Here is a 24,453-nt window from a genome sequence, read left to right on the forward strand (position 1 = left end):
AAAACTCTAAACTCAATTAATATTAGGATATTAGTATTAGTGAACAGATTAAATGAAAAATGGTAAGTTACTAAAATAATTTCTCGTTGAGAAAAACCGCGGAATTCTAATGTGTTAGTGGCGCCAAAACGGCACCGTTTGTTACTCTAATTCCACTGCTCAAACTGAATAGAGAGAGATGGATGAGGGGTTGCTGAAGGTGAAGGAGAGGTCGACGGTGAGAGGGAGAAGGTGGAGAGAGATATGGGAGGAGGCGAAGAAATTGTGCTATTTAGCAGCGCCGATGGCGGCTGTAACTCTATCGTTCTTCTTGGTCACAGTAATTTCATTGATGATGGTCGGCCATTTAGGAGAACTCGCTCTCTCCAGCACCGCCATAGCCATTTCCTTTACTGGCGTCGCTGGCTTCTGTTGAAAACTATTATGGAACAAGGAAGATTGCTGCTTGGATTAGATGTGTACATACAAAATGTGGTGACGTGGTTCATAAGAATAAGGAAGCTTCTAGACGAGAGTTAGTTAGTACCTTTGTTATGAGAAATAATTGTGTATGTGCAAGTGTACATGCACTGATCTACACTCGAGCTAAGAGTATAAAGTAGCTTTTGTATCTCGTTTCTTATCCATCAAGTAAAAATACAGATTTACATTTTTAATCTTCATCTCTTTTATTCTCCACGATTATGGAGCTTTTTATCTTTTATATTTTACATGGTATCAGTGACAGTTCATGCTTCCGCGCCTGATTTTGGCTTCAATCCTATGTTTTCTTCCTTCGTTTTTCCCTTTTCTCCTCACAATGCCGCCGCGTCGCGAAATCATCTACCCCAATCAATTTGAGGATGTCTCCAGCCCATATTACTTGCATCCCAGCGACAATCCTGGAGCTCAGCTGGTTCCTGAGATTTTCACCGGATCTAACTTCATTAACTGGAGTAGATCTGTTACTACTGCTCTCCTAGCTAAGAACAAGATGCCCTTCATCAATGGCACTCTTCTTCGCCCGGATGAAGATCATTTGTTGCTTCCCGCCTGGATACGCTGTAACAGCATGGTAGTCTCCTGGCTGAGAAATTCTATTTCTCCCCAGATCCGTTCGAGTGTTATGTTTTTGGACGATGCCTTTGAAATCTGGAACGATCTTCGCGATCGATTTTCTCAATCTGATTCTGCCCATGGTTATCAGCTTAGGCAGCAGATCATGAACTTAACTCAAGGTTCTTCTGATGTTAACTCCTACTTCACCAATCTCAGGGTTCTTTGGGATGAATTTCGTCACTCTCAGCCGGTTGCTTGGTGCACCTGCAACACCTGCCATTGTGATAGCGCTAGGAGGTGGCACTCTCATCAGGAGAAAGAGTGCACTATGCAGTTCCTTATTGGCTTGAGCCCAAACTTCTCCCACATCAGATCTACAATATTATCCATGATTCCCATGCCTACTCTATCCAAGGTCTTCTCTATGGTACTGCAGGAGGAGCGACAGAGAAATATTGGTGGTCCTCCTTCATCTGTGGTTTCTCCGACCATTCCTGTTTCTAGTGAACAGCTTTTTGCAGCGAATGCTGCTTCCTCTTCATTTGGCAGGGAGAGGAAATGCTCTCATTGTGGGAAGCCTAATCACACTATTGATAAGTGTTTTGCTCTACATGGTTTCCCTCCTGGTTTTGGCAGAGGGAGAGGGAAATTTGTTCCCAAATCCAGGGACTACTCTCAGTCTGGTTCAGTAAACATGATTGATGATAACTTTGCAGATGCAGTTGAGAAGGCATTTGATGCTCCTGCTACAGCTCCTATCACTGGCATCTCATCTAATTCTGCTATTGCCATGCTTGAACAGTGTTAGAAAATGATGAGTTTCTTGCAGACACAGCTTAACACATCTCCTCATGCATCTCAAGCTTCTTCATCTGAGCCTATTTCTGCCGCACTCACTCATACTCCTCCTACCTCTGCTCCTTCATCCTCTCAGCAACCACACTTCACTGGTACAATCTCTTTTTCACCCTTTATTGCCTCTGTAAATTGCTCACCCTCTTGGATTATTGACACTGGTGCAACACATCACGTCTGTTGTAACTTGTCATTATTCCATACTTCATCTCCTGTTAGTGATGCTTCTGTGAACTTACCCAATGGGGGGACAGCTATAGTAACTCATATTGGGACAATTCACTTGACTCCTACCATCACTCTCACTTCAGTTCTCTGTGTTCCCTCTTTCACTTTCAATCTAATCTCTGTCAGTTCTCTAACAAGTTCCCTAGCCTGCACAGTTAATTTTACTCATAATTCTCTCCTTATTCAGGAAGCTTCACAGGGGACTTTGATTGGGAAGGGTAGCCGCTTTGGAAATCTTTATATTTTGCATTTAGATTCTGGTAATATCCCTGCTACTTCTACTATTGAGCAAATTTCCCATTCTGATAATGTAGTTAATGCTGTTTCTGTTGATGTTTGGCATATGAGGCTAGGTCATCCCTCTTTCAGTAAACTCAAATGCATCTCTGATGTACTGCAGTTGTCTAATAGAACTCCTTCTCTTTGTGAAATTTGTCCTTTAGCTAAACAAAAGCATCTATCCTTTCCTCACTCTGATTCTGTTTCTGCAAACATCTTTGATCTCATCCACTGTGATGTACCTTTCTCTCCAGCTACTTCCCATGGTTTTCACTATTTTCTGACAATAGTTGATGATAAGTCCAGATTTGTGTGGACATTCTTAATGAAATTCAAGTCTGATGTGAGAGACATTATGGTGCAATTCTTTAATACTGTCCAAACTCAATTCTCGAGAAAAATCAAGATGATCAGGACTGATAATGCACCTGAGTTCAACATTACTTCTCTTTATAGTGCTTTTGGCACTGTGGTGCAGCACTCATGTGTAGAGACACCCCAGCAAAATGCAAGAGTTGAGAGGAAACACCAACACCTCCTAAATGTGGCTCGGAGCCTTCTATTTCAATCTCATCTTCCTGAACAATACTGGGGTGATTGCATCCTTACCGCAGCATACTTGATTAACAGAACACCCTCCTCTGTCCTACCTGATCAAACCACTCCCTTCCATATTCTTTTCAATAAACCACCATCTTACTCCCATATGAAAGTTTTTGGTTGCTTATGCTATGCCTCCACCTTACAACGAGGCAGAGATAAATTTTCTCCAAGGGCTTCCAAGTGTATTTTTCTTGGCTATCCCACTGGATATAAGGGATATAAAGTTCTTGACCTTGACAACATGCAGGAAATCATTACCAGAAATGTTGTCTTCCATGAATCTGTTTTTCCTTTCTCTCATCTCCCACCAGCCACTTTTCCCGTAACCTCTTCTTCAGCCACACTACATATTGACCATGCCAACACTCCCATCTCAGACTCACCTCCCTTACCTCCTGACACCACCACTACCCCATCCACATCCTCTCATCCTGACTCAGCTCCAGAAAACACCATGCCTACCACCACCAGATCAGGTAGAGTTGTTATACCTCCAATTCACTTAACAGACTATATCTGTAATTCAGCCCCTTCCTCCTCCAAATACCCAATTTCCTCCTATCTCAATCTCTCAAGACTATCTCCAAGCTACCTCCGATTCATAGTTCTTATGACAGCTGTGTTTGAAGACCTGATGTCACATTTGCTGTGCACAAACTCAGTCAGTATGTGTCTAAGCCCTGTAATGAACATTGGGCAGCTGCTGAGAGGGTACTCAAATACATCAAAGGAACACCTGGCCATGGCCTCTGTTACTCAAGAAAAGCAGAACCAAGTCTAAGTATTTTCTCTGATGCAGACTGGGCTACTTGTCCGGATACAAGAAAATCCATGACTGGATTTTGCCTTTTCCTTGGGACATCCTTGATATCATGGAGGGCAAAGAAGCAGCCCACAATATCCAGATCATCGGCTGAGGCAGAATATAGAGCAATGGCTCAGGCAAGTTGTGAAGTTGTTTGGGCGCTTGCATTACTTGAAGATTTTGGCATAAAAATGAGAAAATCTGTGCCACTCTACTGTGACAGCCAAGCAGCAGTTCACATATGCTCCAACCCAGTCTTCCACGAGCGAACTAAGCATATAGAGGTGGATTGCCATACAGTGAGAGAAAAATACTTGGAGGGTGTGATCAAGCCTATGCATATCAGGAACAATCTTCAACTGGCTGACATATTTACTAAACCATTGGGAGCAACGGCCTTTCATGAGATCTTGAGCAAGATGGACTTCAAGAGTTTGTATAGTCCATCTTGAGGGGGGATGTTGAAAACTATTATGGAACAAGGAAGATTGCTGCTTGGATTAGATGTGTACATACAAAATGTGGTGACGTGGTTCATAAGAATAAGGAAGCTTCTAGATGAGAGTTAGTTAGTACCTTTGTTATGAGAAATAATTGTGTATGTGCAAGTGTACATGCACTGATCTACACTCGAGCTAAGAGTATAAAGTAGCTTTTGTATCTCGTTTCTTATCCATCAAGTAAAAATACAGATTTACATTTTTAATCTTCATCTCTTTTATTCTCCACGATTATGGAGCTTTTTATCTTTTATATTTTACAGCTTCAGCGTGATTGTACGCAATTCCATCTCACTTTGCCCTATTTTGATTAGCCCCTTTTGTTATGAATTTGGGCGAATGATTGATGATTTGATGCTTTGCTGCACATTTTGGTTTTGCCCTTGATGAAATGATGCTAAATTTAGTGAATCGCTGTGGTTGTTGAAATTTCTTGGCTGTCTGTTGCTCTTGAAATAGGGATTGATTGTTTAAGCTTATTTTAGAGAGCTAATGTTTTTGTGAGTTTGCGAGCTGTTGAAGTGTTTGGATAATCGAGCTTATATGATAAGGGTCTGTTTGATACTTAAACTGTGAAATGGTAAAATAGTGAAGTGAAGTTAAAAGTGAAGAGAGTTAAAGTGTGGGACATGTTTACTTAAATATGGTAAAAGTGAAACAAGATATATAATGAAGGACATTCCGAAATGAAAAATGGAACAAGTAATGGCGACAGAGGGAGTATAAGATTATGAAAAACAAATTGAGATTCAAGAACTTGTTTTTTGGAGCTTGTAAGCTCTAATTTTTACTGTATAAGTTGTGTTTGAGCTTATTTTGACAAATACTTTTTCAAAAGAGCTTAATCCGATAAACACCTTCGTTGGATGAATTTCTGCTAAGATTTAGCATAGTTAACAGCAAGTTTGTTACTATCAACATTGACTCCGATTTGGAACTATTAGTATGTAGACTGACATTTCATTCATGCATAAGACTATCTGTTGGTTGCAAATTTGTGGTGTTGTAATAATCAAATCGAAAGTTATATACTGTTCACACTCAGCTTCTAGTCTGTAGTTTCTCTGCTTCAACAAAAATAATTTCGTTCCGAGCATATGTTAAAAGAAGCAATCGTAGTTTACTAAGTTTTTACACATTTCAGGTTCATAATGAAATATAATTGCTTTCACGTTTCTTCGAAACTTTAAGGCGTGTGTTGGCCTAGTTTTAATATTGGAACATGGCGTGTTCTTTAAATTTAATGTTGCAATTACCAGAAATAGAAACTGTTTGAATTCTCCCCTGTGGTGAATAACAGCTAGGTATGGCTAGTGCTCTAGAGACGACCAGTGGGCAGGCTTTCGGAGCCCAACAATACGAGAGAGTCGGAACTCAAACCTACACAGCCATCGCCTCTCTTCTCTTTGTGTGCGTTCCCTTGTCCCTCCTGTGGATATACATGGGGGACTTGCTCAAACTGGCCGGCCAAGATCCTCAGATTTCACACGAGGCTGGGAGGTTCTCAGTTTGCCTCATCCCGGCCCTCTTTGGGTACGCGGTTCTGGAGCCGCTCATTCGTTACTTTCAGATGCAGAGCTTGACCGCCCCACTGCTCGTGAGCTCGTGCACCACACTCTGCATCCATTTGCCTGTGTACTGGGTGCTTGTTTACAAGTCGGGGCTGGCGAATCTAGGAGGTGCTGTCTCCATTGGCCTTTCCACATGGTTGAATGTCGTCATCTTAGGTTTGTACATGGGGTTTTCGCCTGACTGCAGGAAAACGAGAGCTCCGATCTCGAGTAAGATATTCGAGATCCAAGGCATGAAGGAGTTCTTTCGCTTTGCAGTTCCTTCCGCTGTTATGGTGTGGTAAGTCGCTTCTTTGAACTTGTTATTGTTGAAGTGTGAAGTCTTAAGGTACTGAACATATGAATCTAGGAATACTCCTTCCGTCCTATTATAAGTGAGTAGTATCCTTTTTTATGCCGTCCCTCTACATACTCTTAAATAGCGAACCAAATATAATTGGACGAAGGGAGTAGTTGTTTCCCTTTGTATTCAGCATCTAAAAAAATATAATGATAAACTCTAGCTTGGTATCGACCTCAAACATAGTTACATATGGTAACAGACTGGCTAAACAGCTATTTCGCGTTCTTTATTACTTTTCGTGATTGTGGTGCGTGTTATTTCCCAACAGTTGGGCCGTCTTTTTGCAGTCTAGAGTGGTGGTCGTATGAGTTGATGATCTTGATGTCGGGGCTATTACCAAATCCTCAGCTTGAGAGCTCAGTGCTGTTTGTGTGGTATGTGTGGATGTGAACACGTCTGCTTCAATTTTGTAATTGTAGCTTTGTATGTTTCTTGACTTACTATCCCTTTTTTCGACAGCCTAAACTCTATCTCTACGCTCTATGCAATGCCGTTCGGATTTGGTGCAGCAGCAAGGTATACACCAACAATGACAAAAGCTCTTAGTTTTATGTTCATGTTCATGAGTTTCTTTGATTTAGGTTTTGATGCTTGCTTTTTAATCTTCAGCACCAGGATTTCGAACGAGTTGGGAGCCGGGAGACCGGAGGGGGCACGTCTCTCGGTTAGGGCGCTGGCGCTCCTTGCTGGTGTGAGCGCGTTGGTTATAAGTTCGTGTGTGTTTGCAAGCCGGGGTGTTTTTGGCTACATTTTCAGCAACGAGAAGGAAGTCGTGGACTATGTAGCGTACATGGCTCCACTTCTCTGCCTGTCGATCATAACGGACAATGCCCAAGGATGCCTTTCGGGTTATCATCTTTTCTTTCCTCGAGGTTTATTTTAATCAATACGAAGATTATGTATGTGATCATGTCGTGTTTGTGTTTGTAGGGGTTGCTAGGGGATGCGGGTGGCAGGACCTTGGCGCCTATATCAACCTTGCGTCGTTTTATCTTTTTGGAGTCCCTATCGCGATTGCACTGACTTTCTGGCTTGATTTTAGAGGGATAGGCCTTTGGATCGGGATACTGTCCGGTGCAACGCTGCAGACGATTCTGCTCTCGTTAATAACAATCTTCACAAATTGGGAGAAACAGGTGTGTCGTCTTCGTCTTTGTTTGTATACTATAATGTGTCCAAGTAGTTGCCAGTGGAGCTAACGTAACAACCCCGTTTTTTGTGAGAACACTGCACTGAACGTATAAAGTTAATTTATTCAAGCCGAAGTAACTACATAAAAATGGAATTTTTCGCACATAGGCAGATTCGAACCCAAGTTATTCATTCATCGAGTAAGAAGATGCATCAATCATAAATTTCAATTGTCACAAATCTTTATTTATGTAGGCTGCTGAAGCAAGGGAGAGGCTATTTCAAGAGGAGTCTTCACTTGTTAATAATAGGCTTTCATGAAGAAATGAAATCTACATTTTATAATATAGTTATTACAGTATTTTTTGACCAATTGAATTGGTGTAAATGTTTGTCCAATTGTATACTGTTATTTTTTGAAAAATAGTGAACGTTAATAATTTGTTATGTCAATTTTCTGCCCTGTTTATAATTTTCAAGATCTTGAATTGTTACTTCATTTTGATACTTTGCATCGTTTGTTCCATATGGTGTTTAAATTAATTAATTCAATAACGCTTGTAGACGAATATATTTTGTTTCTTTAGAAGGACTCAAATTGATCGAAAAAGAAATGATATTCACAACGAATTTATATGTTAATTATCATGATTATATTAAGATAGATGCTCTGAATTATCACCAAAATCTTTATATTTGTTACCATAATCATAGGATTGATTTATCAGGTCATATGTTGCAAAGCTGTTTATGGAACAGTAAAGTTAAGTTGTGATTCTAAATTTCCTATTAGAGTAATAAAACTGCCATTTTTTAATAAAACGATTAACGATAGTTAACACCACCCGTGAATAATTTTTATTATAATATATTAAAAATGATTATTTATAGTATTAATTTTATAAATAACATATATAGTTAAACTTCGATTTATCAATTTTTTATTTAATAACGTCCATTAATTTTCGAAATATAAAAGTTAAATAAAAACAACTAATGCTTAGTTGGCCTAAAATAAAAGTTGAAACAATAATCAGAACGGTAGCAATTTTTCAAAAAATTACTTAATGATGCTCTTTAAAAATAAGCGCCACGTGTCACATTTGAACCCGTTCGCATTTCTTTGATCCTTTTTTATTGCTGAAAATGGCCCAAAACCGAAACTACCCCGTCGCAACAGGATATGCTTCATCCCAGTAAAAAAAAGGGAAACAGTAAAAGTTGAGAAGTTAAAAAATTAATTACCCCACTCTCTCTCTAGATTATAATCCCCTTCTCACACAAACCCTAGCACTCACTCTCTCCTCACCATTTCTCCATTTTCTCTCTCTAAATCTCCATCATCACCTCCTCCGCCATGTCTTCCCGGAGGCTCCTGGCCTCGTTCCTCCGATCCGCCGCCGCTAGACGCACTAGATCCCCAATCTCTCCGGCTCCGAGGCGTACCTCTCGCGCTTCCCCCGCCGGCCACTTCCTCCACCGATTCGCCAACCACTACGCCACCTCGGCGGCTCCGGCGGCTCCTCCGTCCAAGGCGCCGTCCAACGATGGGCACACCGGGAAGATCACTGACGAGTTCACCGGAAAGGGCTCAATCGGGAAGGTCTGCCAGGTCATTGGTGCCGTCGTCGATGTGAGATTCGACGACGGTCTTCCCCCGATTTTGACGGCGCTTGAGGTGCTGGATAATCAGATCAGGCTTGTTCTGGAGGTGGCTTCTCACTTGGGGGAGAGTGTGGTGAGATGCATTGCTATGGATGGAACTGAAGGGCTTGTTAGAGGCCAGCGCGTGCTGAACACTGGGTCGCCAATTACTGTGAGTTTTTTTAATGTGTTGACGTCGTGTTGGATTTACATTGTGTTTGATTTGGATTTTGTTGCTGAGCTTGATTGTCTCGATTGGATTGTTTGGATTAGGGTTTTGTTCTTTGTAATTATACTGGAATTGAGCTGAATTGATTTGTGATTATGCTGGAATTGAGTTGAATTGATTTGTGATGTTGCTGATTTTATCAGGTTGAATTGATTTAAAATTGTGTTGGTTTCACCTGGTGTTTTTGTTTGATGCTTAGATCTGAGGGTAATCTATTTGGTTCTCATGGTTGATTGATACTAAATGAGCTGTTTAAATGTATCGGCCCCTTTTATTCATATATAGGCCTGTCTGAGATAAAGCTTTATTGACTTGATAACCAAAGCTAAATTTGTTGTTCTCGTTTACTATGTACTTTACCGAGATTATATATGGCTGACATTTGTTGGGTCCTTGATATTAGTTGAGGCTACTTTACTGAGTTTGAGATGAATTGTCAGTGACTCTTTGTTTTCTTTGATTCAGACATTCTTAAAACAACTATATTTTGGTTGTCAATGTGCCAATTGCTCAAGTCACTGTTTTATGTATAGTAGTCTTCCTTATTGACTAAAGATGGTTTTACATGATTATAGGTTCCTGTGGGTAGGGCCACCCTAGGTCGCATCATCAATGTCATTGGAGAGCCCATTGACCACAAGGGTGATCTGAGTAAGTAATGTTGCCCTTTTCCATTGAAGTCACTTCTGTTTGGTGATTGGGAAAAATGCAGCTTTACTAATGAACTATCATTATGCAGAGACTGAGCACTTTTTGCCCATTCACCGTGAAGCTCCATCCTTTGTGGAGCAATCTACTGAACAAGAAATTCTCGTCACTGGTATTAAGGTACTTTCCTACTGTTCACGACAGTGATCCTGCTTGAACTACCAAATTTATTACAATGTTCTTTACTCCATGTGGTTTTCTCTTGACATTAGTTTTTCATTTGTTTATGAATTCTAGGTTGTCGACCTTCTTGCACCTTACCAAAGAGGAGGAAAGATTGGGCTTTTCGGTGGTGCTGGTGTCGGAAAGACTGTGCTTATCATGGAACTGATTAACAATGTTGCCAAGGCTCATGGTTAGTTCTTGTTGAATCGCTGCATTCTTATAGATGCTTATGTTCAACATGTATCTCATTGTTGTTACTTGTTTGTTCCTCAGGTGGTTTCTCTGTCTTTGCTGGTGTGGGAGAGCGTACACGTGAAGGTAATGACTTGTACCGGGAAATGATTGAAAGTGGTGTCATTAAGCTAGATGAGAAGCAGGTCAGTGACCAGCATTGCTTATTCTGGAAGTTTTCATTTATCTAGTTTGGTATTGCCTTTTGGCTACGGTTTTCTTATCCTATGTGTTCAGGCCGAGAGCAAGTGCGCCCTTGTCTACGGTCAAATGAATGAGCCCCCGGGTGCCCGTGCTCGTGTTGGACTCACTGGATTGACTGTGGCTGAACATTTCCGTGATGCCGAGGGCCAGGATGTGCTTCTCTTCATTGACAACATTTTCCGTTTTACCCAAGTAGGCTTGCATTGCTATATCTATTCATTTGTGTTGTTACTTTGCATTTTCTAGTTTGCTGAAGTTGTCTATTGTGTTCAATATTTTTCCAGGCCAACTCAGAAGTGTCTGCTTTGCTTGGACGTATTCCATCTGCTGTCGGTTATCAGCCTACTTTGGCTACCGATCTTGGAGGTCTTCAAGAACGTATTACCACAACCAAGAAGGGTTCTATCACATCAGTCCAAGCTATTTACGTGCCAGCTGATGACTTGACAGATCCTGCTCCTGCAACCACCTTTGCTCACTTGGATGCCACCACTGTGTTATCCCGATCGGTATGTTGTTTTTTTCAAGTTTCTTCAAGAAGTTTTTATATCTTGTTTCTTATCGATATTTCTGTCTGTATTTTGTAGATTTCTGAGCTTGGTATTTATCCTGCTGTCGACCCTCTGGATTCTACATCCCGTATGCTTTCCCCTCACATCTTGGGAGAGGGCCACTACAACACAGCTCGCGGTGTCCAGAAAGTTTTGCAGAACTACAAGAATCTTCAAGATATTATTGCCATTCTCGGAATGGATGAGCTCAGTGAAGATGACAAATTGACTGTTGCACGTGCTCGTAAAATCCAACGATTTTTGAGCCAGCCTTTCCATGTTGCAGAAGTTTTCACGGGTGCCCCAGGAAAGTATGTTGAGTTGAAGGAGAGTATCACCAGTTTCCAGGTACAAATTCTTATACTCTTTCGTTTTACAAGATTTGAAATATCTGCATACGTGTGAAATCTGTATTCTTACATTTGATACCCCACAGAAATAGATGGTTTTAGTTATATCTTATGTGAATATCGATTGTTGCCATACGTGATGTATATCTCTCGATTGTTCTGTTACAGGGAGTCTTGGATGGTAAGTACGATGACCTTTCCGAACAGTCATTTTACATGGTTGGAGGAATCGAGGAGGTGATTGCCAAGGCAGAGAAGATTGCCAAGGAATCTGCTGCTTAGATATAGGTCAAAAACTGTCCCTTTCGATGACTTCTTGTTCTTCTCTCTGCTGATAATTGCGAAAATAATTGAGCTCTAGTCACTGCCCACATGAAGGATTTTTGTATTTTTGGGGTTATTACATTTCTGTTTTAGTTCTTCTATATGTGCGGGAAAATGTTACAATGGCTGTTTGCCAAGCCCCCATTTTTATCGTGTGACATAATAAGGTGGGGGTGATTGATATCGGCGGACTTGTATATTTTTGCTTCAAGTTATTTTCTGAGAATTGGATTCACCCACTCACTCACTGCTATTGTTTGTTTCACTTGTGCTTCCATATATTTCCATTTCTGCTGCTGAAGAAATGATTCGGCCTTCATTTTTATCGAATCTCATGTTTTGTTAAATATTGTTGCAAGAAATGAAGAAACTAAGAAAGCCAAGTAATCTTTATAGTTTCAGTTTGAGATTATTTCATTCATCGAATTATTCAACTTTATGCGCCTATATATAAAAGGTAGCATGCCTTTTTTAAGTAGGAAGTTCGCTCCGAAAGGTATTATCACCACATATCATCAACCACTTTTGAATAGATTTTTTTTTTTCACATGTCATCAAACACTTCATGTCTAAATTTTTTTTTCTTTCATCACTTTGGTCTGCCTATTTTTATGTCTGAATTAATACATGTTATATGTATATGCTGGTGCATTTCACTAATATTTTTTTAATTAGTTTTTGTCTCTTTAATATGTATACGTACATAATTAATTTTACATTAAGACAAAATTCTCTTTAATACTGAAAGACTATGTTCAGTCCCAAATAGCTGCAAACAAAATTGAACTTAAAGGTTAATAAATGAACATAATCATTGAATTTAGTCGATTTGGTTTTTGGTTATACTATTTGATTTAGTTTGATTTTGATTTGTAAGACATTGACACAATTCGGTTTTTAATCACATTTGCTAAATTCCAATTTAAACATAATGATAACAACATAATATATTAGGACTTTTAAATCTTGACTGCAAATTACATTGCCAATAAATAAATAAATCAAGTAAATTATTGGAAAAATTATAAAGTCATGCCATATTGATTTTTTCTGCAAATTTTAAATTAAGTTGTCTACGTATAATATATTGTAAACATTTTTATGAATAGATAATACTGTTTAACTCGTCGACGGTTACAACTATGATGATTTTTCGATTTTAATAGCACATAATTTCACAAAAAAAGTAGATTCTCATGAATGATAAATGAATAACAGTCCAAAATTCATCATTTTCGTCGGAATAATAGAACATAAATCCAAAATTCATTATTTTAACAATAATATGAAAATTAGGCAAAAAAAATAAAATAAAAAGACTAAAAGTGAGGTCATATTGAAAAGTCAGGAATCAAACCGTTCAAAACACCGTATCTACGGTGAGCCTGTGCACACCAGAACCCCCCAACCCCACCGCCTGCGGCGGCGATTTCTGGTCTCTTCTTCCAAAAATTCCCACCCTCAGCTCCCATGATCCCTCCTCCACCTACCCATGACCGTCGCTAAATCCACCGCCCTTCGCCACCTCTCCCGCCTAATTCTCCACCGCGGCCTCGCTGTCTCCGCCGCCGCCCTCCGCCACGACACCACCGTCTGGACCCCAACACCGCTCGTCAAAGTCTCCCCCGCCGCCGAGTCGCTATTCCTCGTCACCGTCGACGTATCGAGATCCCCCGAGCTCGCCGCGTCCTACACCAGCCCCGGCCAGTACCTGCATCTCCGCCTCCGCGACCGCCGCACGGTCCTCGCCATCTCCTCGCCTCCTTCGATCGCCGCCTCCAGCGGCGTGTTCGAATTTCTGGTCAAGCCTATCGCCGGCTCCACTGCGGAGCTCCTCTGCGAGCTTCGGAGAGGCGATGTTGTCGAATTGAGTCAGGCGGTTGGTGGCGGCTTCGATGTGGATCGAATCTCGCCGCCGGAGAATTATCAGACGGTGCTCATGTTCGCCACAGGATCCGGAATTAGGTAAATAGATACATTTGTTTTAGCTGTACCAATTATTTGTTGTCAATTATCTCGCTGCAATTGTGGCTAATTATGAGCTGATGCTGCCTTCATTGATTCCTCTGCAATTCCATTGCTTGGTTGCCTGGTTTTGTTTCTGAATGATTTCAATGTTAAACTAGCACATCTATTGATTGAATCAAACATTCAAACTTTGTTTAGCTGGATTTGGCATAATTCATGAAGAATTATGTGAATAGAATTTCCATAACTAGAGAAGAAGCTGTTTAACATTGCCTGTATTTTCTTGTATGCTTCCATTCCTTATGTTGTGTGTTAACTCCACTCCATCTTGTTATACGCAGCCCAATTCGGTCTTTGATCGAGACAGGCTTTGGTGCTGATAAGAGAAATGATGTTAGACTCTATTACGGGGCCACAAACCTTAATAGAATGGCATATCGGGTACTCTTCTACTGCTTATTATTTCTGATTGGAGGGTTAAGAAATTGTAGTTGTCCTTGTTCTAGTTTTACTTTTTTTCATATCATAGATCTGTTCTGTAACCTCTGTAGGAGAGGTTTCAAGAGTGGCAATCAACAGGAGTCAATATTGTGCAAGTGCTGTCGCATCCTGATGATACTTGGAGAGGGGAACGAGGTTTTGTGCAGGTTGTTAAAAACACTCGGCTTCCATGTCTTATGCATATATGTCTCCCTCGTTTGTGTAATTCATGATATTGTCTGCAGGCTGCTTTTGCTCGAGCAAAAAGAATCTTGAGCCCGGAGTCTACTGGAGCAGTGCTCTGTGGCTACAGAAAGATGGCTGAGGTTTGTAGTAGTTCCTCTTCAACTTTTGACATGCAGGGTTAAATGATATAAGTATGGCTATAAACACTGATCGATAATAAATTGAAATTTTGGGACATACCAAATTTGAAAAGATGGACTTTTTAGTTAAGGGGCGTAGAGGTTTAGGTGACTGACAATGACATGTAATGAGGTAACTCAATGTGATTCAAGCTGGTTATTAACTACTCCCTCCGTCCCATTAAATATGCAACATTTGTTTTTTGGCACAGGGTTTTAGGTAGTGTTGTTTTGTGAGTTAATGAAGAGAGAGTAAAGTAAGAGAGAAGAAAAAGTAGAGATAGTATTGTTTCCATTTTTAGAAACGTTTCATTTTTAATGGGACAAACTAAAAAGGAAAACGTTTCATTTCTAATTGGACAAATGGAGTATTTGTTTCGTTCTTAATAATAATTCAAATTTTGGGACATATCAAATTTGATGAGATGGGATTTCTAGTTAAGGTGATCTAGAGGAATAGGGTGACTGATAATTGACATGTAATGAGGTAACTCTACGGGGTTCAAGCTGGTTATTATAGGTAATATATTTCCTGATCTCTTGAAATATCACACCATTATACTATCTTTGGCCTCTCTAACCTGTAGGTTGGTTTTTCAAAGTATGAATGCATGTCTCTTTTGATTCAAACTGTCGATATTGATTCATAACCTTAATCTTGGCTGCTTGCAGGAGGTAACTTCTATTCTTGTATCCGATGGAGTAGCAAGTGAAAAGATTTTGAAGAATTTCTGACATTTACATGATTGGATAGTCAGCTTGTAACATTATACTACCAAGCCATTCATTTTTTGTGCTGAAAATCTGGCATGAGACAGAAACATATAGAATAAAACCAAGTTGTCAAACTTGAACATGTTCCTGCAATGGTGAAGTTGCATTTCCAAGTTGAGGCATGCAAGGAAGCATCTTAGATTAGCAAGATGCTCAAAATTTTGATGGTGTATTACATTTGTATTTTAGGCTATTGTTGTTTTCCAGCATCTGGGTAATCTTTATTTGTAAACCCTAAACCCTTTGTAAACCCATGTATTAGGACTAATATTTATCAAGACTTGTCATGTACTATTAGAAGTAATATATGAAGACTTAGTTTTAGTATGTCAAGAATTGTCATGTATTATCATGACTTTTTTTTCTATATGGCTGAGCATTGCCAAGTTATTATACCATTTGTAAATCCATGTATTAGAAGTATGTATCAAGACTTGTTTTCTAACCCATGTATCACTATGGGTAATATATATCAAGACTTGTTTTCTATATGGCTGAGCATTGAGGTAGATAGGTACCATTTGACCACTATGATAAATAAAAATAAGATAGATAATAGTAAACCAATAGAGGTTATCTTGAGACAAAAGAGGTACATAAGTATTTATAGTCTAGCTGCAGTTTCTTGCTAGCAAATACTCCCTCCGTCCCCCATTAGGAGTCATGGTTTGACCGGGCACGAGTTTTAAGAAATGTAAAGAAAAGTTGGTTGAAAACGTTAGTGGAATGTGGAACCCACTTTTTTATATTGGTTTTATAATAAAATGTGAGTGAAGTGAGTTAGTGGAATGTAGGACCTACTACTAATTATGGTAAAAATGAAGTGTGACTCTTAATTGGGGACGGACCGAAATGGAAAAAAGTGACTCCTAATGGGGGAAGGAGGGAGTAACAGTTAGATTCAAGGGATGCCAAGGAATCTAATCTTGATAATTCAGTTAAGCATTTTCTGGGGCATTATATCTTCAATATACCCATCAGGAGAACTGCAAGGTTTCATCTTTGTTGGATGTCGTCGGCTCACGTGACTGTTGACGACCATTAGTGTGGTGATGGTGGTTGTGCCTATCCGAATCAGACGTGTCGTGGCTGTGTGACCGATGAACATGTCCATGGTGCTTGCGACGATGTTCCCTTCTGCCTGCATCATGCTCCTCACTCGAAGAATCAGGATCATGTGCTCGTTCATGATGATGGTGATGTTTATGATGCTTTCTATTGCCTTTTCTTCTAGCATAATGCTCATCCTCGTCACTTTCGGAGTCAGAACTTGAACTTGGGAGTGAATCATGCCTGCGTTTCCTATGGCCATGCCGCCTCCTTTTCTCGTCAAAGTCGCTGCCATATCCATCACTGCTGTCATCATCCAAATCAGAGGATCTTCTCTTTAGCTTCTTCCTAAGTTTCCTGTCCTTGCTCTTTTCATTGTCCAAATCGTATCCATCACTGCTTTCGTCATCAGAATCATACGACCGCCTCTTTGGCTTCCTCTTGGATTTCCTATCTTTCCTCTTCTCATGGTCTGAATCGGAGTGGCTCTGCTTTCTTCGCTTCTTGTGGGACCTTTTCGTCCTTCTTCTCCCTTCGCCACTATCACTATCACTATCACTATCAGACACCGAGACAGACCTCCTCTTGTGCTTGCCAGCTTTTTCCTTCCTCGCCTTGGCTTCAGCATCAGCTCTTGCCTTTGCAGCGGCTTCAAGCTTTTGCTCCCATTTCAGGGGCGCCTCCTTCTTCGCCAAAACTCTCCTTTTCTTCTCCTCAACGAGCTGCATAAATGTCTTGGCATCCATAAACACAAGTCTAGCTGCATTTGGTATGATGATGACCAGAAGGGCATCTCAAAGAGAGAAGGAAACAATGTTAGTTCCTCCAACACTAAAACCAGACTATCAGAATACAATACAAATAACAAATGCTATACGCAACTACCAGAAACTTATCATGCCAATGGCTATTCAAATTCTTGATCATAAAACAAGATTCAACCAATAAAATGAGTTTAAGATTCATCATATAACCAGAAACTTATCATGTCTATGGCTATCATCATAAGTGTCAAAATTCAACCAATCAAATTAGTCTAAGATTTACATATACAGCTACCAGAAACTTATCATGTATTGATCATAAGTGACAAAATTCAACCTATTAAACCAGTTTTAAATAATAGTAAACAATAATATTCTAAAATTCTTGAGACAGATAAAATGAGAACTCAAATAGGGATTTCTTACCTTTTCGACAAAAAGGGGAAATCACAGAAGCCAAGAACAAGGGCAAGCGCACCACCAAATCAACCACTGTTCAAACAAGAACAAGCTTCAAATTATTACTACTAACCCAATAATTTTTGGGGGAAAATTCCAATCAAAGCCCAAATTAAAGAGGACAATTTCATACAACATAAACCACAGAAACGGAAAACGCCCAAATAGAGTAATTGACAGCTCAAAGATTCCGATTTTTCACAAAACCCTAAATTTCATAGTCCGTTATAAGAAAAGTACAGATCCAAGGCAGAAGAAGAAACATATAAACTCATGAAATTCTCAATTTCGAAAACCCTAATCAGAACCCGAAGAATCTAACAAAATTGAATTAAACACAAGCAAACTAAAAATCTCGAATAAAAAAGAAACAAGTCGAGAATCCACACCTGAAAATACAGATAAAGAAGAGTTCGGAGGAGGAGGAGCCGCCGATGATCTTGACTAAGCTTGAGAGCTGACCGACCCTTTTTTCTCTAGAAAGAATTTGATCTAATGAACTTCGTTTATATTTATACAATAAATTAGTACTCCGTACTACTAGTTAATCTGGTTAATTAGGAGTAATAAATTTACTTACCTAGGAGTAACTAGTTAGTAGTAGTATTATTTTTTATTTAATTAACTACAATAATTAAAATAATACTGTAGTAATTTTTTTTGTCTGTTTTCTAACCATGGAAACTTTTTTTTAGGAATATTTACTTTCTGATGAAATTCATTTTACATGACATATTTTTCTTTATGTCTTTTATTTTATTAATTTTGTATTAAAATTTGTTACCTTTTAAATATTTTTACTTTTACGGGAGGAAGAGAATAATAACATAGATTAGTTTTATAATAGAATATAAGTAAAATGAGTTAGTGGAAAGTGATGTGTACCTACCATTTATAGTAAAAGCGAATCAAAACTCTTAATTGCGAAGAGACTAAAGTGAGTTAGTAGAAAGTGATGTGTATTTACCATTTATAATAAAAGTGAACCGAGACTGCTAATGACGGACAGACTAAAATGGTAAACCGAGACTCTTGACGACGGACGGAGGGAGTAACTAAATAGTAAATTTTCATAATTTTGTATAATTATCTATATTTAGTAGCAGTATATAAAGTTTTTTAGTGCATAAACAACACCTAAGTAAACAATTTAAAATAGATACTCCTATATTAGTTTAATTGATCATGGTTCTAAGCAATGAACTTCTGCAAACCACAACACAATAAAAATAATTTTATATTCAAAATCTTTTATACATTTACATAACTAGTTAAATTAGTTTATGCAATATATTTAGATAGTTTAAGGTTTTATTGTGAGAATTATATAAGTATTCAAGGTAAGTAATCAAAGAAAATAATTAAATTAATATTAGTAGAATAGAAAAATCAAAACCCCCAAATACGATAGGGAAAAAGTCGAATTTCCAATCCATTGACCTGGAAATTTTCATCAAACACTGCGTTAAATCCCAAAATCAACTGAATTACTTCATCAGATTTCTGCCGAATTCATCGGCGATCGTTTTCCGATAATCTGCCGCCTCTGCGCCGTCAACGATGGCGGTCCCGTCGTCCACTACCACCTCGAATATCATGCTCGCGATCTTCGAGAAGAAGACCAACTCCGTCGACCTCTACCGGCCTCTGCGCAATTTCATCGTGATCAATTATTCCGAGCGCGAGGCTCAGAATTTGGAGGACGATCTCCAGACGCTGAAGCAGCTGCGCTCCGAGGTCGAGCGCGGCGGCGCGGCGGATTCGCCGACCGCGCGGCGTGATCTGCTCCAGAACTACTACAGAGCGCTCTGCGTGGTGGAATCTAGGTTTCCGATATCGCCGGAAAAGGATCACGTCAATGCGGTGTCGTTTATTTGGTATGACGCTTTTAAGAATAAGCAGAAGGCTACTCAACAGAATATTCATCTAGGTTGGTATTTCTAATGAATTTGATCAGTTAAAGGTATTTAGTTGGTGCAATTTTTGAGAGGAAACTTCGTTGTGTGGCTTGTTGAAAACGAATTGGATTAGCTGTTTATTTTGCACTGTGTTATACTTTCATCTGTTGCAGCTTGAATGAGTACTACTGAATATATTGAACAATGGGAAGATATTGATCTAAATTAATCGGGGATGATTGATCCCTGGAAATGGACAGTGTTTTTTTTTAAAAACTGCATCAATTTAGATGAGTTGAAGACTGCTCTTTTTTGGTAGTATAGATGTATCTCTTTAACAGTCTTCTCTTATCTTCTTAAATTAATGTAGAAAAAGCTGCTGTCCTGTTCAATTTGGGGGCAGTCCACAGCCAAATTGGACTGAGTTGCGATAGATCCGCAGTTGAAGGAAGGAAGCAGGCTTCACATTCATTTATGGCAGCAGCTGGGGCATTTGCGTTTTTGAAGGATAATGTGGCAATGAAGGCATCAGCGGGAGGCTCAACTACTCTTGATATTTCGGTGGAGTGTGTTGGGTTGCTGGAGAGGTTGATGTTAGCTCAGGCACAGGAATGTGTGTATGAGAATACCATAGCTAAGGGAAGCAGTCCTGGAGTATGTGCAAAGATTTCAAGACAGGTATTGAGAAGTAGATATGTTTCTTCATCCTCATGTAATATTTATTATTGACTGGAGAATCAGTTGGCCTTGTTAAGCTATCAGGTAAAGTGACAGGACTCAGGAGGACACATAGACTACAACCTATTTAAACAAGAAAAATATTTAAGTGATTTTTAACATCCAATTTGAAAAAAGAAAAAAAAAGAAGTGTTGGGATGCTCTGTTGGTGTATGAATGAATTCATTTTGACTTTAACTTGGACAAATCTTGATTACAGGTTGGGCTATTCTATGAGGATGCGTTGGCAGCACTTACTGTTACACCATTGAGTCAGCATTTTGAAAAAGGATGGATTTCCCATGTTCAACTTAAGGCAGCCATGTTTCATGGGGAGGCCTGCTACAGGTACAGTTTGGAGCTGCATGGGAAGGAAGAAATTGCTGAAGAGATCGCACGTGTAAAAATTGGGATTAGTGCCTTATCCGATGCAAGAAAGTCAGCTCCTAGAGGGGCTGCTCAGCAGCTCTTGGATGCAGTCACTAAACTAGAAACTATATTAAAATCTAACTTGGAGAGGGCCGTGAAGGAGAATGATAGAGTGTACTTGATGAGGGTTCCTCCTGCCAGTTCTTTATCAGCACTTCCAACATTTTCTATGGTTAAGCCAATGGTAATGAATGAGATATTGGATGCTAGCAAAGAGAAGATGTTTGCCAGTCTTGTCCCTGATAGCAGTGCGAAGTCCCTTTCTAGGTATACTGAAATGGTGGATGACATCATTAGGACACAGGCTGAGAAATTGCAACAGGGAAGTGAACTAGCTCGGGTGAGGCTGAGGGAGATGGATTTGCCTGATTCAGTTCTTTCACTGGAAGGGAACACTCCTTTGCCACCTGTTCTAAAAGAAGATGTTGAGGCAGTACAGATTTGTGGTGGCCCGGCAGGTTTAGAAGCTGAGCTGCAGCAACTTAAAGATTTAAGTAGGGTGAACCATGAAATGTTGATTCAAACAGAGGAGCAGTTGCAGAAAGAAGCAACCGAAGATGCACAGTTCAGGAACCAATTTGGAACTCGGTGGACTAGGCCACAATCCAGTACCTTAACGAAGAACTTACAAGATAGGTTAAATAGGTTTGCAGCCAATCTGAAGCAGGCTGCAGAAAGTGATGCTCGGATAGAGAGATCTGTTCGGGAGCATTTAGTCCTTATGTCAATCCTTGACTCTCGTCCTGTAAGCTTTTGAACCTCCTCTCATTCGGTTTTTACCGCACACATTTTCCTTTGATTGATATCATTGCAATAATATTAATTCTTCTGTTAATCTATTTTAACTTTTTTAGATTGAATCTGCCCTGCCAAGTCTTTCAAGGCCAATAATGTCGCTGGATGCTGGTGAAGATGCTATAGTTGGAGCCCTGAAGCAGAGTCTGGTTAGTTCCTCTCACTGAAGCTTTAGTGTATATGTTCGACCTATGAATTCTTTGTCTTTCTCACGATTCTTCTCTTTCAAAAGTTATTGACGAACGGTCCTGGAATTGTGATGAGATTCTGTGAAAGAACTATTCTTGTTTATACTTCTGTATCATGATTCTTTGTAGAGGCAATTGGAGACTCTTGGTGCTCAAAGGGCAGGTCTTGAAGACATGCTCAAAGAAATGAAGAGGAAGGTGAGCTTGACTGGTCATATGCTTGTTTTTATTTAGGTTTAGCATTTTGTAAGCATTGGGTGCTGTTACATTTTATATGTACTATAAACATAACTCACTTAATTTGGAGCTTGGTTTTGCCAGTTCCGTTGTCGTTTTTATTTGACCTTTTCGGCTTATGGTTTGTGAGCCAGGATGATATATTACCCAAGTTGATGGCTACAGCTGGCTCTCATGAAGATCTTTTTAGAAAGGAGATATCCAAGTATGATAACATCTGTGAAGAAATTGCGAAGAACCTTGGAGCTCAAGAGCAATTATTGATGCATATTCAGGTTTAAATATAATTTATTGTGTTACTAGTCCCCTTTGAGTGATTTTAACTTGCATGATTTCCATGTGAAGTTGATTCAAAACTGATACTCCATCAAAGCATTCATTAACTTGATCCTTCATATTATTCACAGGCTCAAAATGATGAGTTTGCTGCTATCTTTAACCTTGAAGACTATAAAGGTATTGCTTGCTGGATGCAATTTGTGCCATCCTTGTCTTGCTTCTTAGTCATTCATACACTTTTTCATCCCGAGAGCTTTTCACACACCTTAAACACACGTTCACTTTGATTTGTCCTTTAGATTTTGGTTTCTAGTGATTTACCATGGAACCCCTGCATTTTTTCTGCGAGCATATGGAAGATTAATTTGAGCCTAAGCTAAAGTTTTTTCTGGCTTCACATACCAGCCAATATCTTCAATTCTTGGCATTTCGTGATATTGCCTCGAGTTTTGGATTCTGGTCTTACTCTCTGCTGATAATCCAGTCTTGTAACTTTCAGCGTCTCGTGAGAAGGCCTATAAACAGATCGAAGCTGCCATAGCTAAATATCGAGAAATCAAGGAGAACATCAATGAAGGACTGAAGTTTTATGTTACTCTTCAGGTAAGAAATTCTTCCATCATTATATCCCTACATAACATATATTTTTACAAGACTGTAGCCATAAGAGTTTCTAAACATATGCGATGCTGTTTGGCTGCGGAAACAGGATGCTATAACCCTCGTAAAGCAACAATGCAGCGATTTCGTGATGACTAGGAACATGCAGTGCCGAGAAATGATTGATGATGTTCAGAAGAAACTAGCTGGTCTTAATTTCCAAGACAGCAAAAGCAGTAGCTATTCTTTCCTGCCCTCGTCACAGCCTCATCAAACTCAATCGTCCAACCCACAACAGCCCTTGGATCAAGGACGTGTGCCCCACACGTCATACCTCCAAACACCCCCTACCTACCAGCCACCTCAGCACCCGACAATGGCCTCTCCCTACCAGCCCTCTCAGCACCCGACAACAGCATCTCCCTACCAGCCCTCTCAGCACCCGACAACAGCATCTCCCTACCAGCCATCTCAGCACCCGACAACTGCCTCTCCCTACCAGCCATCTCAGCACACGACAGCTGCCTCTCCCTACCAGGCACCTCAGCACCCGACAGCTGCCTCTACCTATCAGCAGGCACCTCAGCACTCAACGCCACCCGCCTATGCTCAGACTCCTCCTTACGGATACTCACAACCACCGCCAGCTCCATACCAGCCTCCCGCTTCAAATTATCCATACCCACCTCCCCAACACCAGCAGCATACGAGTGCTGAATACGGGCAATCCCCATATGGTGGCTGGCAAGGCCAATACTACAATGCACCACCGCAGCAAACCGGTTCGATGCCCCGCCCTCCGTACCCGGCTCAATCTCCCTATCCACCTCCCAACCAAAGCGGCTACTACAGACAATAATGGTATGCTTATCTTGTATCTGTTAAACTAAATTCAACATCTAGTTATTGTTTTTTGCGATATGCTACATGTTTTAGTTTAATCTACACAGTTCGATTTCAACTGTAACACTTGAGTTCCAAGCTCCTACACAATCACCTTGAATATGCATTGACTTGATTCATAAATACAAATATAATATTTCACATTTCTATTAATTTAGAATCGACATCTAGCTAATTTTTATGTTATAAAATACATACACCTTACCTCTTTTCGTGAAATAATATGCAGATTGCTTTTCCCTTCAATCTTCACATTTTTATCATTTTCAACATCAAAATAGATTTGGTCACATGTAAAAGTAAATGCGAAACTCCTAGCTTGCTTAAACACCTTCGATTTTGTTCCCCAACTATTTATAGCAGGGCCGGAGTTGGGTAGTTTAGACACTCAGCACATTAATAGTTAGATGTTTTGATTTTTACTAATAATGGAAATGGCTCAACAAAGTTGAGATGGAGGGAGTACTTGGCTAAACATAATATCCGTAGCAATTTTGGGCGGTATGAGTGTGTCGTGGGTGAGACTAGGTCCTTGTGGGTTGCTTTGGTGTAGGTGATGTCGGAGGAATCGTGCCCTAGTCAGTTGGGCCGTATCACCTTATTTGATTGTGATGTAGTAGAATGATTGATAACTCATACCAACGACAACCGTGACAACAGACTAAACATTGTTGCGCTTGAGGATAGCAACAACCACAATAGTTCTATCATTAGAAGGATCTACGTAAACTAGTGAAGCCCGGAGTCTCCTCTTAAATAGGTCAAACGTTTCATTGATGGTTTCATCT

General features: G+C 39.9%; 6 protein-coding genes across 8 annotated transcripts; 5 read left to right on the plus strand and 1 right to left on the minus strand.

Annotated features, from left to right (window-relative positions):
• Positions 1–138: 138 nt before the first annotated feature.
• On the plus strand, positions 139–7,776 carry LOC125216735 (protein DETOXIFICATION 14-like). Of its 2 annotated transcripts, XM_089067787.1 has the most exons (8): positions 139–410; positions 888–895; positions 5,609–6,159; positions 6,510–6,596; positions 6,682–6,738; positions 6,832–7,070; positions 7,153–7,358; positions 7,609–7,776. In XM_089067787.1, the coding sequence occupies exons 1-8, from the start codon at positions 179–181 to the stop codon at positions 7,672–7,674; spliced, it is 1,446 nt and encodes a 481-aa protein (XP_088923913.1). In that variant the 5' UTR covers positions 139–178; the 3' UTR covers positions 7,675–7,776. The 2 variants fall into 2 exon arrangements, with proteins under 2 accessions (XP_088923913.1, XP_088923912.1); XM_089067786.1 differs by lacking the exons at positions 139–410; positions 888–895 and adding an exon at positions 4,135–4,584.
• Positions 1,065–1,846, plus strand: LOC148930806 (uncharacterized). Its single transcript, XM_089068412.1, has one exon. The coding sequence runs from the start codon at positions 1,106–1,108 to the stop codon at positions 1,844–1,846; it is 741 nt and encodes a 246-aa protein (XP_088924538.1). The 5' UTR covers positions 1,065–1,105.
• Positions 7,777–8,638: 862 nt separating the features above from the next.
• LOC125213393 (ATP synthase subunit beta, mitochondrial-like) lies at positions 8,639–12,006 on the plus strand. The gene is made up of 9 exons (XM_048113909.2): positions 8,639–9,169; positions 9,802–9,877; positions 9,966–10,054; positions 10,172–10,289; positions 10,373–10,476; positions 10,568–10,726; positions 10,819–11,043; positions 11,122–11,433; positions 11,604–12,006. The coding sequence occupies exons 1-9, from the start codon at positions 8,711–8,713 to the stop codon at positions 11,715–11,717; spliced, it is 1,656 nt and encodes a 551-aa protein (XP_047969866.1). The 5' UTR covers positions 8,639–8,710; the 3' UTR covers positions 11,718–12,006.
• A 1,086-nt stretch (positions 12,007–13,092) lies between these two features.
• LOC125213597 (fruit protein pKIWI502-like) lies at positions 13,093–15,715 on the plus strand. Its single transcript, XM_048114233.2, has 5 exons — positions 13,093–13,724; positions 14,069–14,168; positions 14,279–14,374; positions 14,453–14,533; positions 15,245–15,715. The coding sequence occupies exons 1-5, from the start codon at positions 13,252–13,254 to the stop codon at positions 15,305–15,307; spliced, it is 813 nt and encodes a 270-aa protein (XP_047970190.1). The 5' UTR covers positions 13,093–13,251; the 3' UTR covers positions 15,308–15,715.
• A 162-nt stretch (positions 15,716–15,877) lies between these two features.
• Positions 15,878–18,120, minus strand: LOC125213596 (FAM133-like protein). Of its 2 annotated transcripts, none has more exons than XM_048114232.2 (3): positions 18,009–18,120; positions 17,587–17,652; positions 15,878–17,156 (listed from the first exon to the last, which is right to left on the minus strand). In XM_048114232.2, exon 3 carries the CDS (start codon positions 17,140–17,142, stop codon positions 16,324–16,326), a length of 819 nt encoding a protein of 272 aa, XP_047970189.2. In that variant the 5' UTR covers positions 17,143–17,156; positions 17,587–17,652; positions 18,009–18,120; the 3' UTR covers positions 15,878–16,323. The 2 variants fall into 2 exon arrangements, with proteins under 2 accessions (XP_047970189.2, XP_047970188.2); XM_048114231.2 differs by having other exon boundaries at positions 15,878–17,189.
• Positions 18,121–19,008: 888 nt separating this feature from the next.
• Positions 19,009–23,818, plus strand: LOC125214087 (vacuolar-sorting protein BRO1-like). Its single transcript, XM_048114965.2, has 9 exons — positions 19,009–19,549; positions 19,888–20,195; positions 20,455–21,408; positions 21,518–21,607; positions 21,776–21,844; positions 22,018–22,158; positions 22,291–22,339; positions 22,662–22,765; positions 22,872–23,818. Exons 1-9 carry the CDS (start codon positions 19,180–19,182, stop codon positions 23,619–23,621), a joined length of 2,835 nt encoding a protein of 944 aa, XP_047970922.1. The 5' UTR covers positions 19,009–19,179; the 3' UTR covers positions 23,622–23,818.
• The last annotated feature ends 635 nt before the right edge of the window (positions 23,819–24,453 follow it).

Source organism: Salvia hispanica, chromosome 3, assembly GCF_029641045.1.
Source record: "Salvia hispanica isolate PSC_SH4W2 chromosome 3, Shi_PSC_v1, whole genome shotgun sequence".
NCBI classification, from domain to species: domain Eukaryota; kingdom Viridiplantae; phylum Streptophyta; class Magnoliopsida; order Lamiales; family Lamiaceae; genus Salvia; species Salvia hispanica.